The following is a 12,738-nucleotide window of genomic DNA, read 5'->3' on the forward strand; positions in this document are numbered from 1 at the left end:
ATGGATGGATAGGTGGATGGGTAGATGATGGATGGGTAGGCAGATGTATGGACAGATGAATGATGGAAGGAGAGATGGAGGATACAACTATCGAAGGATGAAAGAAATCCTGAAGTTGTTTAAAATTAAATAAATCACAGAGATCACTGTAATCTATTTTTTTCCCTTAGAGCAGATATTTAATAAGTGATAGGAAGGAAAAACTGATAAATATTATGAATAAAATACATCATAATTTTGTAGAATTTGAAATTTATACACTAGACTCTTTTGTCAGTTAGAATACTTGCTGAACAGACTTTCCTAATAAGATCTACCATCTAGTACAAACTTAATATGCCTTGCACTGTGCAAGCATTTTACACTCATTATCTCTTTTAGTGAATCTTTTCCTTTCCTCGGGAACAGCACTGCAAATATGGAAGAAGGAAATCTACAGTGAAAACATTGGCCTGAAAAATGTCTTATCTAACCTTTCTTTTAAAATAGTCATTTATTTAATCAGTCTAAAACAGATGGTTCTCTTCTATTTCAAAAAATAAATTATATTCCTCACCTTTATATCTGATGCCAGTGTTTTTTTAGCAAGGGTATTCTGTGTCTAACATAAATTTCTAATCCTGAATGTTAAATTACTTTTCCCTTCTGGATCTCACTAGAAATTTGCCCTCCCCCAATGTATATCTCCAGCCTACCAGCAAGCTATTTAGATATTCTATAAGTGAGATATTTTCACTTCCATCATTTTCTATTAAAGCTGTTCTTACTTAGAATCCCACAGGGTCAAACTCAGTGGTCAGTGTTTTGTTTATTTGGAAAATGGTATTTAAATACTCCCAGAAGATTTTTTTTTTAATTAAGCCATGGTGTAATAGGTTGTTCAGTATAATAATTGAGGGGCTTCTAAGAACATGGGGGTGCCATAACCGAAAGAAGAGTTTCTGTTTCTCCAAAGAAAAGTGCAAAAAGTGGAGTGTTCTTGGAAAAGTAGTATGTTCTTGAAAACAGTGGCTTCAGTATAACAATGTGCAAGAACCATCTCTGATTCTGTTACTGTAGTATCTGTTGGCCTAATGATGGAAAAAGGAATAATCCCTATTATATTTGTGAAACTTATTTATGAAATCAATTGTGATTCTTTTTGATAGTTATGGGGTATCAATTGTTGAATAAGGAAATTCTTTCTTTAGACATTATCAGGAAAAATATTTAATTAATGCATAACTTCATGAAGTACAGTTGTACAATTGTATTAACTTTTATTGGCAAACAATAAGTCTTTTAATGAAAAGAGTTCCTGTTCCCCAGTTCACCACCACAAAATGGTTTCTGTTTTTTACAGCCTTGGAATGAAAAGTCTTCCCCTCCCTGCTAAATCGTTTCCTCACTCTTGTACCATCAGCCCACCTTTTTCCTTACTCCCTTTTCTCCTCCATACGCTGCAGCACGACCTTGATTTCCTTTTTCTCTTTACCCATTCTTTGTGTTATCTTTCCCCCTCAGACCCAAATCCAATCATTTATTCTCTTTCCTTGCTCTCTTCCCTTGAAGAATGCACACATGCTCATAGCCTCAACTGTCAGCTCTATGAAGATGGTCCCTCTTCACCCCTCATACCTTGATCTGTGCCTTAATCATCAGGTATAATTTTGTGATGTTTAATGACCATTAGGAAATACTGGGCAACGTGGAATCATAGGTTTCTGAGAGGTAGAAGAACTAGCATGACCTGGTTCAGTCCATTTAAATTAAATACATTTGGGTGGATTAGGAGATATATTTTAGGAGATGTTTTCCAAATTATTACCAAAAGTTAAATTTCCAGGACACTTCACAGTATATGAATATTCTTATTTACATTGACTTATTTTACCTTCACATTACCTTAGTGACACAGGTCAGGCAAGTATTCTTCAACCCAAATATGAGCATCAGAAAGATTTATAACTTTCAGAAGATCCTATTTCTATTAAGTGCACAAATGTGATTTAAATCTAGTTCCTCTGAGTTCTGCATAGTTTTTCATTTGGGCACCAGATAATTCATCGTTTTGTTTCCCTGTAGAAATGACATTAAAACAGGTAAAGCGTGTGTCACTAGTTAGTTATAATTTTTTTTTCTCTGCTTTTCTTTGTAAAAGTTAATGGTGTCTCTGGCTAAATGTCATTTTTATGCAATCTTATAGTATACTAGTTTCTGATACTCAAAATCACAAACCATTTTAAATAGAATATTTTTAAAACAAACATACTCATTTTAAAAGGGTAAAATAACTGTTTAATGAAAAAGGTGACTACCCTTTTTTTTTTTTAATTAAACCAGCATTATAAACCTAAGCGTATTTCAGCTTCAAGTGATGATTGATAAAGTGTCATGATAGGTGCTGAAGGTTATTGGAGGACAAAAGGGGTTTTGGACTAAACATCCCTTAGAATAGAGGAAAGAACACTTTACAAAGAGATGAAAGATAAGAATTCTGCTTATATCAAGTTTCACGATAAGCTGTTATTCATGTTCTTCCCTAAGTAGTAGAAGTTATGGTATGCACAGTTGTTTCATGTTGCTGGCATATAGGTTTACAGCATGGGAGTTTCGATTTGTTCCAGCAACACACAATAGACACAGCCTTGGTCATATTTGGGGAAATGAACTTCCCTGTACTTTTACATTAGAAGCATTTAATTGTATATATTTCCTTTTCTTGCCTTAATTATTTGGAGTGTACAAAATTTATTCCTGGTGATAGTTTGTCTGGTGGCTGGCAGATGATTTACCTAAGGGATACATAGAACTTACTAGATTAGGTGAACTCTCTTATGACCATGATAGTCTCATCACTTTGGGATTTTAATAATTGGATAGTGTAAATAAAGCTCACATTTGTGAAATAACTATGAAAACGAACAATTAAATCTACATAGAATTTGATTTAAAATGTGCCAGAATTTCTGCTCATTTGAATTATGTAAATCAACTCCATGTTTGACAAACATAACCAAAACATTTGTTGATTTCGTTTTGAATTGTAAAAACAAGTACTTTGCAGAAAAAAACTTAACAGCTTTACTCTTTCCTTGTATTATCATTTTCTATGTCCACCTAATTAGTTTAAACCAATATGATTGTTTTAAAGATGATTGCAAGCTACTAGATTTATTATACCCCTGAAAAATAGATATATTAACAATTGTGTGTGTATGTCTGTGTATTTAAAGCTTTCTCACTCAGTTTTGGGGGGGGTGCATATTTTTTCCCTCACAATCATCAGTCTAGGTATAGATATGATAGTTATGGCATGTGTGCCCAGAAGTACTCAGGAATGACTGGAAAAGATTATGCTATACACACACACACACACACACACACACACACACACACACACACACACACATCTGCAAGCTTTTTTACTGGGTGCTAGCTAGCTCAGTCCCACCTCATTTAGCTTTCTGAAGCACTGAGTTAGCCCTATAGTGTTATGATTTTCTATTTGGTCTTAAAAGAAAAAGAGTAATACACATTAACTTTCGGATATTCCTAATAAATATGATTTTAAATAAAGGAAAAGGATATTTCTACTACCAAGGCCAAAATAATCAGTGTTCAAAATTAAGTATTTTAATGTACATATGCTTTGCAATCTTTATCTGACAGTTGCTGTTAGAGTGGTAGAAAATATTATATACCTAGGTGCATATCCTGGTTCTGCCAAATTATGTATAGCTTATATATTATATATAATGCATACACACACACACACACACACACACACACAGACGCATATACCGGGTTGCCAAAAAAATGTATACAAGTGGACACTTTGGTCAACGTTGCTCAAACAATAGTTCGCCGTAATCAGAAGTGTCTGGACGCTGATGGTAACCACTTTGAGCACCTCTTATAATTTCAGAAGTCAAATGTGACTTGTATTCATCTTTTGTTATCGGTATATATTGAGTATTACAATTTTAATACAGTTTTTTCCTTTCTTAAAACGTATATACATGTTTTTGGCACCACCAGTATATGATTTTGACAGGTCATTTTGATATTCTATGCTTAAGTTCAATCATCTGTGTAGAGAAAGCTAACCAGTCAAGTTGATAATGCAAGTCTTTGAGTATATGCTGACTTTAGTAAACGTGATCATTATGCACTTCAATTCAGAATTATATAAAATTTCTATCTCGAGGACTCATATCAATCAGAGTTATTCACCTGAGAATTAATTGCTTCAAACTAACATGCATTTGTTTCACTCTTGTGACTTCTCCAAAATGAAAGAAAAAAAACCTTTCAAAATGTCCAAATAGAACTTTGTAGATAATGAAATGGGATTGCTTTAGAAGTTATATTGTACATATCTGAAATTTTAACCTCATGAGTTGAGGGAAGAAAATCAGGCTTTTTTTATGGCCAAAGTAGTATTAAATAATTTTTTAAGCTTAGCAAAAACATACATAGATCAAAACGCAAGGAAGATATTACAATAGGAAAATAATGAAAAGAAGATACATTTAACAAATATACTAGGTACTAACCTAGGTCCTAGGTAGAGGGGAGGAGAGGGTGGGGAAAGACGGAAATCTCTCATAGAGACTGTATTTTAATATTAAAAAACAAAACTATAATAATTAAATTTATAGTGTGTTAAGCTACAATAATTGAGTATATAGTATGTTAAAAGTTGAAAATGCTATGGTGAAAAAGCAGACCAAGTACAAGAGGGTATGGGGAGGTGTTTAATTTTCAGTGTATTCAGAGTAGGCTGGCCTCTCAATCTTTTTCAGAAGTTTGAACAGCATTTTCCTTTAGGAAAAAAAAAAGCTTTAAATTTCAAAAAGTGTCTAGTCCCCAAAGAGTTTGATCTATAGTCCCATTAAACTTTAAAGTTAAAATCTTTTATATAACAGGAAAAGCGTTTAGATTCTAGAAAGAAAGACATGGCAGAAGGGAATGGAAATAAAGGTCATTAATGAAGAAGAGGCCAAGTTGGGTGTAAATGTAAGCTAGGGAAAACATAGACCCACTTTTACCTTTTTCATCACTGAAAACAGCAGTTTAAATGCTCTGGGTCCTATAAAATAATAATAATAATAATAATATAATAATAATATAAACAGCAGCTAATAATCAGAGAATTTTTTCACTGTGTTAAGCACTTGATGTAAATTGCTTCAGTTAGTCCCCCCAACCCTCTCATATAGTACTTCCGTTTTACCAACAAGAAACTGATCCTCTAGGAAATTCAGCAAGTTGCTCAGAGACACAGAGTTGATAATTGGCAGAACTGGGATTAGAATGTAATTGGACCCCAAAGCCCACGGATGCACCCAGCGTAGTTTTACGGTTTTAGGATGTTTTCTCCTATCTCTGCTTGCATGAAATGGCTCAGATGACGCTTACTTACTGTTTATAATTGTCATTTTTCAGGGACTTTGAAGTTTCCAATTATCTTTTCCATTTACATATATTGCATTGGACTCCACTGAAGGCTGTATTAGAGTAAGTTTGGGAAAAGGTGTTTCTTTATAGCCTGTCAAAATTATTTTGAGTTCAAAAGCACACTATGTTTGTAAAAGAAACGTTGAATGTGCGTGGTTGAAACTCATTTCGATGACAGTATTTGGTTAAAAGGTGAACAAAAATCTGTTATTTTTTCTTTTGCAGTTCTAAATAATTGTTACTGCTTAATCAAATAGATGAATTTACAAGTTCTTTGGGTAATCTTTAATGACACAGACAAAGGACAACTTTTTGAGGAAGGTTAGGCTTAGAAATGTGGGCATTTTTTTATTCTTTCTGGAGTTATTGAGAAAAAGTGATATTTTTTAGGTTAAGTTATATAATCTTGCAGGACAAAGATGAGTTCTAACTAGGTTAGTCAAGGTATTCTGTGATGTATTTAGAATAGTTTTCCTGTTTGCATAGAGAAATACATAGCACTCAATATTTTGTATTACCAGTTGATTTGCTGTTTACTGATGTGTGTCATTAAGCATGCCTAACAATAAACTAATAATTTGAATGAATATGCGTTTCAAAAGGTAGCAATCCATTAATGAATGCAGCAGATAATCATATTTGATCCCCTTATTACTTGAATTTGTTTTATTGGTATTGTGTATTCTATAGCTTCTAAAAATTTATTGTCAAGGAATTAGAGATATGGTTTGGTTTAAAATCGGAAACCTATTGTTGATGAAATGAGCACATCCTAGATTATACTAGAAATATACTTCTGTTTTACACTTAAATAAAATGTGTGGTTGTCATGGAAACTTTTAATGAAGACAGTCTTCACAAACTTGAATGGACATGCAGTTCATGAATGAAGATGTAGCCTTTCCCATGGACACCGAAATTTTACTGAGAACTAATAAGAGTAAACAAAAACAAAACAAAAAAAATACATTACCTCCCTAAAGACAAGTTGCATTGGGCATTCACTTTATTTTAAAATATACTTACACTGCATTCAAAAGTAAATTATCTATTTTCACATTACTCTTTGGATTTTATTTTCATTTATTTTATTTATTATAGTATTGAGGTAGTTTTTAAACTAAAGTCAAGGAGAGAACAAAGGTAAATGGATATTTACCATTGAAACTAACATAACGCATACCATATTACCATTAAAAAGTTTTGAAAAAATTAAAATATCAGAACTAATTTCCAGTGATGAATTTTTAAGTTNCTGACACACACACACACACACACACACACACACACACACACACACACACACACACCCCTACACCTACCTCACAATAAGACACATACACATTTATAAAATATACAGCAACACATCAAAACTCTTTGGTACTCCTACAGTTGTTGTTGAGAGAAAGCAACTAAAATTTGTAATTGATGGTCCTTTCTGTGGTTCAGAACAATGAACTAGGCATAATTTAGCTATATTTATAATATAAAAAGATACCTATTTGAAATGTATGCTATAAGGCCATAACCTAGGATTTTGTGGCTTATAGCTGGCAATAAATAAAATTCAATTCATGAAGCATAGAAAGGGAAGAGTTACATTAGAACATTATGGCATGTCCTGTGCTGGTTAGTTATTTTGAGACTATTAAAAAACATAAAATTCTCCTTGCTTTTCAGTACTTGTATTTACTCCACAGGATGTTGGTTCACTGTTCCTTAGAATTTCACATCTAATGTTTTCTGCCTTTGATATAGATTCTTTCTCCTGTAGTCACTCAGCTCCCAGAAGTTATTGCAATCCTAATAATATGGGTGGGTTGGTAAAAGACTCAGATCTGAAACTAACATACTAGATTCATATATATATATACACATATATATGAATTATATGTATATATGTATGAATGAATATATATATTAACCTTTTGACCTCCTTCACCTATTTCTCCCACTGCCCACCTCTGGCAACCACCAATCTGTTCTCTGTATCTATGATATTGGCTTTTTGTTTGTTTCTAAGTATTTAAATAGTTTTAAATGACATCCAAATGGATAGGGACCTAGTTGATCTTTCTTTAAAAAAATCTCCATTAAAAAATTATATCATTTTATCATCCTTTTCCTACTATATTTTCCAAAATTGAGCAAGGTAAATATTTTAGTCCAATATTTTGTATTCACAAATTTTGTATTCATGAATTCTTAAGATGTACTTTTTTTCACATTTTAACATGTCTTCAGTGAAGATGTGTCTTACAATGATTGCCTTGGTTGTGATTTATTTTTTTCTCTTTATTAATGTCTTAGATCTAAAGATACATGGTAACTTACTAGCTTTGCCAACCTTGTGGTCATCTAGTCACTGGAGAACCCCTTTTATTGCCACACAGTTTGAAACCTCAGGGATTGTACCTTACAATACATTCCCTTAGTTTCATCAGCGGGAGTGAAGTGAGTTTAGTGCAGAATGATATAAATGATAGTACCTCTTACATCAAAATCCTTATACTTTGAACAGACACTTCATCAAGTGGCTGAGCAAACACAGCAGCTTTTGAAGTATTTGAAGAGCCATTGAATTTAAGAGTCTTCATGTCTTCACTGTTCTTTAATCTTATTAACACAGGTCTTCAGAACGTGGCTCCTCCTTGGTTCAAATTTAAGGACATAGATTATAAAATAATGCTTATAACATCTTACCTGCTTCAACATGTTGATAGATATATCAAATACTTAGGAAGCTCTTGAATTTAAAAGAAGAAATCATATTTTAAAATGACACTCAAATGGATAGGAACCTATTTGATCTCCTTTTTAAAAAGTCTCCATAAAATAATTATGTCATTCAATTATCCTTTTCCTACTGTGTTTTCCAAAATTGAACAAGGTAAATTTTTTGATTCACTATTTTGTATTCAGCAATAAAATGACCAAATGAAAAAAGTGGATCTAGAGAAAATGCAATAAATTTCACAGATATTCAGATTCCATAAGGAATGTTAAAAATTCAGTCCTTTAACACCAGTCTTTTAAATTGCATTAGATTAATCATTTAGACAAATATCACTTTATCTGCTTTTCTTATGTTTATTCTGGCATCTTTATTTGTAGAATCTCAAATTTATAATTAAACAAGAAACTGCATATGAAAACACTTTGCCTGATTCGCAGCATAAAATGGGTGCCCACTTGTAGAGAGAAGGGTAATTAGATGTACCTTTGACTTTGCCACTAAACTGATTGTGTGTCTTTGGTCACAGCTATTCTCCCCTTCCACTTCTGTTTCCCCAAATTGAACATCTGTTTTCTTACCTTCTGATACCATCAGTTGTACATCCAAATTCTCCCTGATGTAGCTATGTCTCTCCATTCTATCTAAGTTTAGCAATATTACTACCCAGAGACCATTGTTAGACTCCTGACTAGTCTCTGACCTAAGATTTCCCGTGTCTATTCCTATTCTGTCACCAACCTCCAGGTTCATTTTCTTAATTATCATAACCTTTCCCGCAAATCTTCAACATTCTCATACTTAATTACCAAAATAAATCTTAAAACCCAGCACAGCCTTCAAAATTTTTTATACACAGACTGTCAATCCTACCTTGCCTTCTTGGCTCCACCTCTCATTGAATATTGCTTTCCACTTTATATATAGACATTGTCGTGCATGTCTAGGATCTCCTTACAGGCTCTAAATTGCATATAAACTAAGGCTGTGTCTTAGTCATTTTTTAATCTTATACAGTGCCTTGCACATTGTATTATTCAGTAAGTGAACAGGGGAGTTAAGATAGTGTATTCTACTTTCTTCATATATATATATATATATATATATATATATATATATATATATATATATATATAAAAGGTATATAGTTTGACCTTTCTTGGTAAATCAAAACACTGCTTTCAAAGATGTATTCAGAATCTATTATGAGAAGGCACTCTGCTCAGTGTAGGGAGGTAGCTATGAATAAAAAAGGGCATGTTGAGGGGTCCTGTTAAATTTATTTTATCTACTCTGGTATTGAAAACCGTATAAAGAAGGTAGCTTAAAATAAGTGTAAATTGGCTCTGAGATATATTTTCAAATAGATATTTCTTTTAGTGGAAGTTGGGGGTTTGAAGGGATTTTGGTGCTATGTTGGTTCCATGTCATGTATGTTTGTATGAGTGTGTGCACATGTGCATGTATACACACACACACACACACATACACACACACACACTCATACACACATTAGAAAGAGGCAGTGAAGGAATGCCTGAGTGGGAGAATGGAAAAATATCCGGTTGTTCAAATAACCTCTTAAAAACAGTTTTGTTTTAAGCAGTGTTCCTAAAAGATGGGGTATTCCTGATACTTGAATAATAGGTGGTAGTAATTTACAATGATAAAGCCATTTCACAATCATTATTTTTAATTAGTGTTTCAAATCGTTGGACATTCTGGAGTTTAAGGTTTGAGTTTTCTAAAGGAACTTATTGTGTTTTCTGGGTAATATAGATACAGGGCTGGGTAATTCCAAAAGTGGCTACAGCAGAATTTTTTTCTTTAAATTATAGATCAAAGAAATAGGTCTACACTGATGTTTTGAAACTTTCATTATGGGTTTTGCAAGCTTTTCCTTTATAGCTACAAATTATATGTATTAAGTGAATAGATTCTAACCATTTTAAGTATGATGATCCCTTTCAATGTCAAAAAGAATTGGATCATTATATAACAATTGTTCTTTCAGTATCCTTGATTGAGATAATATATAGGCAAAAACTTACTATAAATTCTGACTTTTTAAATGAATCTGTATTTTATTAATCAGAAAGCATGCATATTATTTGAAATACAGTATTGAATGTGTATAATAACAGAATTCGGTCTTCAGGCAATGCCTAATGCTCACATAGATTCCTAGTCCCTTATAATAATTACTCATCCAGTGAGGCCCTTATAATAGCACGATTACCAGTGATGGTCATCCCACAGGTTGGCATCCACTGCTTTTGATGATACGATTGCTTTAATCTATGTTGTTAACCAGGAGTTTACTAATTGACACTCTTTCAAAAGTTTTAAAAAGTATCCTAGGACATTATTCTCTAAACTGTACTCTTGGTTTTGTTTTTGCTTTTGGAAGATTTGTACAAGTTTAATGAACTAAGATGAAGAAAAAAAAGCTAAACTTTTGTAGTAATAGTTCCTGTCATTCTATAATACTTCATTTATTCACTCTGTTTCCAATTCATTATTTTCACTACACATACTTCACCATTGTATAAACTAGTATGTTCAAATCATTTCTAGCTCTATTGAGTGACTTTAGAATGTGCCTGTGCCCGTTAGTCATCTTTTGAGTCTCAGTCTCTCTGTTTCTTTCTCCTTTAAACACACTAATATGTTGATTATCAGTCTGAAAGTGAATCAGAGCAGGCTGACCTGGACTGATTGAAATGGAGCCACCACTCCCAGCAAAAGTTCCTGTTGCGAGTCCATCTGCATCTGCTACCCAGACAAGATTGCCCGACGTGAACATGATGGTCATTGTCTGTCACCTTCATGTCTTTTTAATTTTTGTTATAATGAAAATATACAAACATTACTGAGATTCAAGATTTATATAACAGAAAAAGAAAACACAAAACAAACCCATTTGTATCCCTCCTTAGGCTAGAAGAAATTTAAGATTTCTAAGTATCAATGTATTTTTTCTTACAGAGTTTTGTTTCAAAATGTCATGTCTAGAATTTTGAGCATAATAAATTGGAGCATAATAACTATAGCTTTTATTTTGTTGTAACTATGGTAATGCTAGTATGTCTAATAACTCACGGTGAGGAATCAGATGTTGAATTGTATTAAATCGCATGATTGCAGCATGAATGCACCTGCGGAATGATGGGTAGTAGTTTACATGATCTTGTGTGTTGGTAACCTACTGCATGTAACCAGTGGGAGGATTAAGTCCGTTGGGTTCTGTGCTCCTTGGACCACACATGGACACTTGTTGACTCCCATGTTCCTGACTTTAATAACTAGGATCTAGAAAATTAGATGAATTCAGAGATGGGGAAGGAGTAATAAGCCATATGAAGTGAGGAATGATCAAAAGTTCTAAGATTGTATTTAATGTGTATTTAGTAATCTATGTAGAGGACACATGGCGATAACATAGCCATTATTAAATATTTGAAAGGTTATTAAATATTTGAACTTATTCTTTCTGGATTTTCTGGGTAGAAATAGTCCCTAGGAGTCAAATGGCTGTTCACTATGGAGGAGAATTTCTAACAAATGGAACGAATCGCCTTGAGAGAAGAGTAGATCCTTCATTAATAGGTGTATTCAGTCCCAGGCTGGATGGCCTGTTGATGAGCTGTGACAGGAGAATAATAACGCTCCCATGGGGGTACGGGCTAGATAGCCTGTGAACCCCTTTCAAACATGAGAATCTGAAATAGTAGGAGGAGGAGTATTTAGCAGAAGTTATGACTTCACAGTGTGCAGAATACTCACTTTTAAACTGCCATCTCAGAACATGCTTTATAATGTCTGGTTCACGTCCTGAGCCGTTGTGATTCCTCAATTTCTGTACGTTCAAAATTGTGCTGGACTCCGACGCAGCTGAGTTTGGAGGACACCAGAGGCTGGACCACAGTACCGATTTCTTTTCTGAGCCTTTTGAACATAATGGGCGTTCCTATTCTCTTTTGGTAAGTAATTTTTTAGAGATATTCTCATTACACTTAAATTGAATCCCTTATTTTTAAAGTGATGTTTCTCCTCTTATTTCTTTGAGGAATAACAGGTAAAGCAACATTCATAAGTGTGGAGGTGGGGTGGATAGGGAAGGAGAACCATTGCAGAACCACATGTAGCGTGTGGTGCTGGACTGAACTGGGTTTTGGAAAACTTATGGGAAGGGGTATTTGGGGGACAATTGGGGAAGTTTAGATACTAATAGGATTAAAGTTATTTTAAAAAGTAAAAGGGAGCCATTTTTTAATTTTTCTATCATGAACATTTCTATTTTTAATGACATGATTTACTTCCCTTCTGTTCTTGCTTTATGATATTTTATATTTAGCAGATTTCTACATTAGTGACTGCTTAATGAAGTTTAATTGAAATCACCTTAAAAGGATTCATAAAAATACGTCTTTTTTTTTTTCTTTCATGTAGTCAATTGAAAACTGAATTATTCTAGTTATAAAATTCTCTGGTTTCTTCATATTATTACCAAGGAAAGCATTAAATTATATAACTATTTTTTAATTTGTATTGTTAACAGA

At 33.2% G+C, this 12,738-nt stretch overlaps 1 protein-coding gene across 1 annotated transcript in view; it reads left to right on the plus strand.

Moving 5' to 3' along the window:
* GBE1 (1,4-alpha-glucan branching enzyme 1) overlaps positions 1-12,738 on the plus strand; it is a gene marked incomplete at its 5' end in the record, with an annotated part of 158,412 nt that overhangs the window by 128,415 nt on the left and 17,259 nt on the right. The window contains 1 exon segment of the mRNA XM_019631645.1: positions 12,028-12,159. Within this exon segment, the coding sequence (XP_019487190.1) occupies positions 12,028-12,159 (132 nt within the window).

Source organism: Hipposideros armiger, unplaced genomic scaffold (genome assembly GCF_001890085.2).
Source record: "Hipposideros armiger isolate ML-2016 unplaced genomic scaffold, ASM189008v1 scaffold_1029, whole genome shotgun sequence".
In the NCBI taxonomy this organism is placed as follows: Eukaryota; Metazoa; Chordata; class Mammalia; order Chiroptera; family Hipposideridae; genus Hipposideros; species Hipposideros armiger.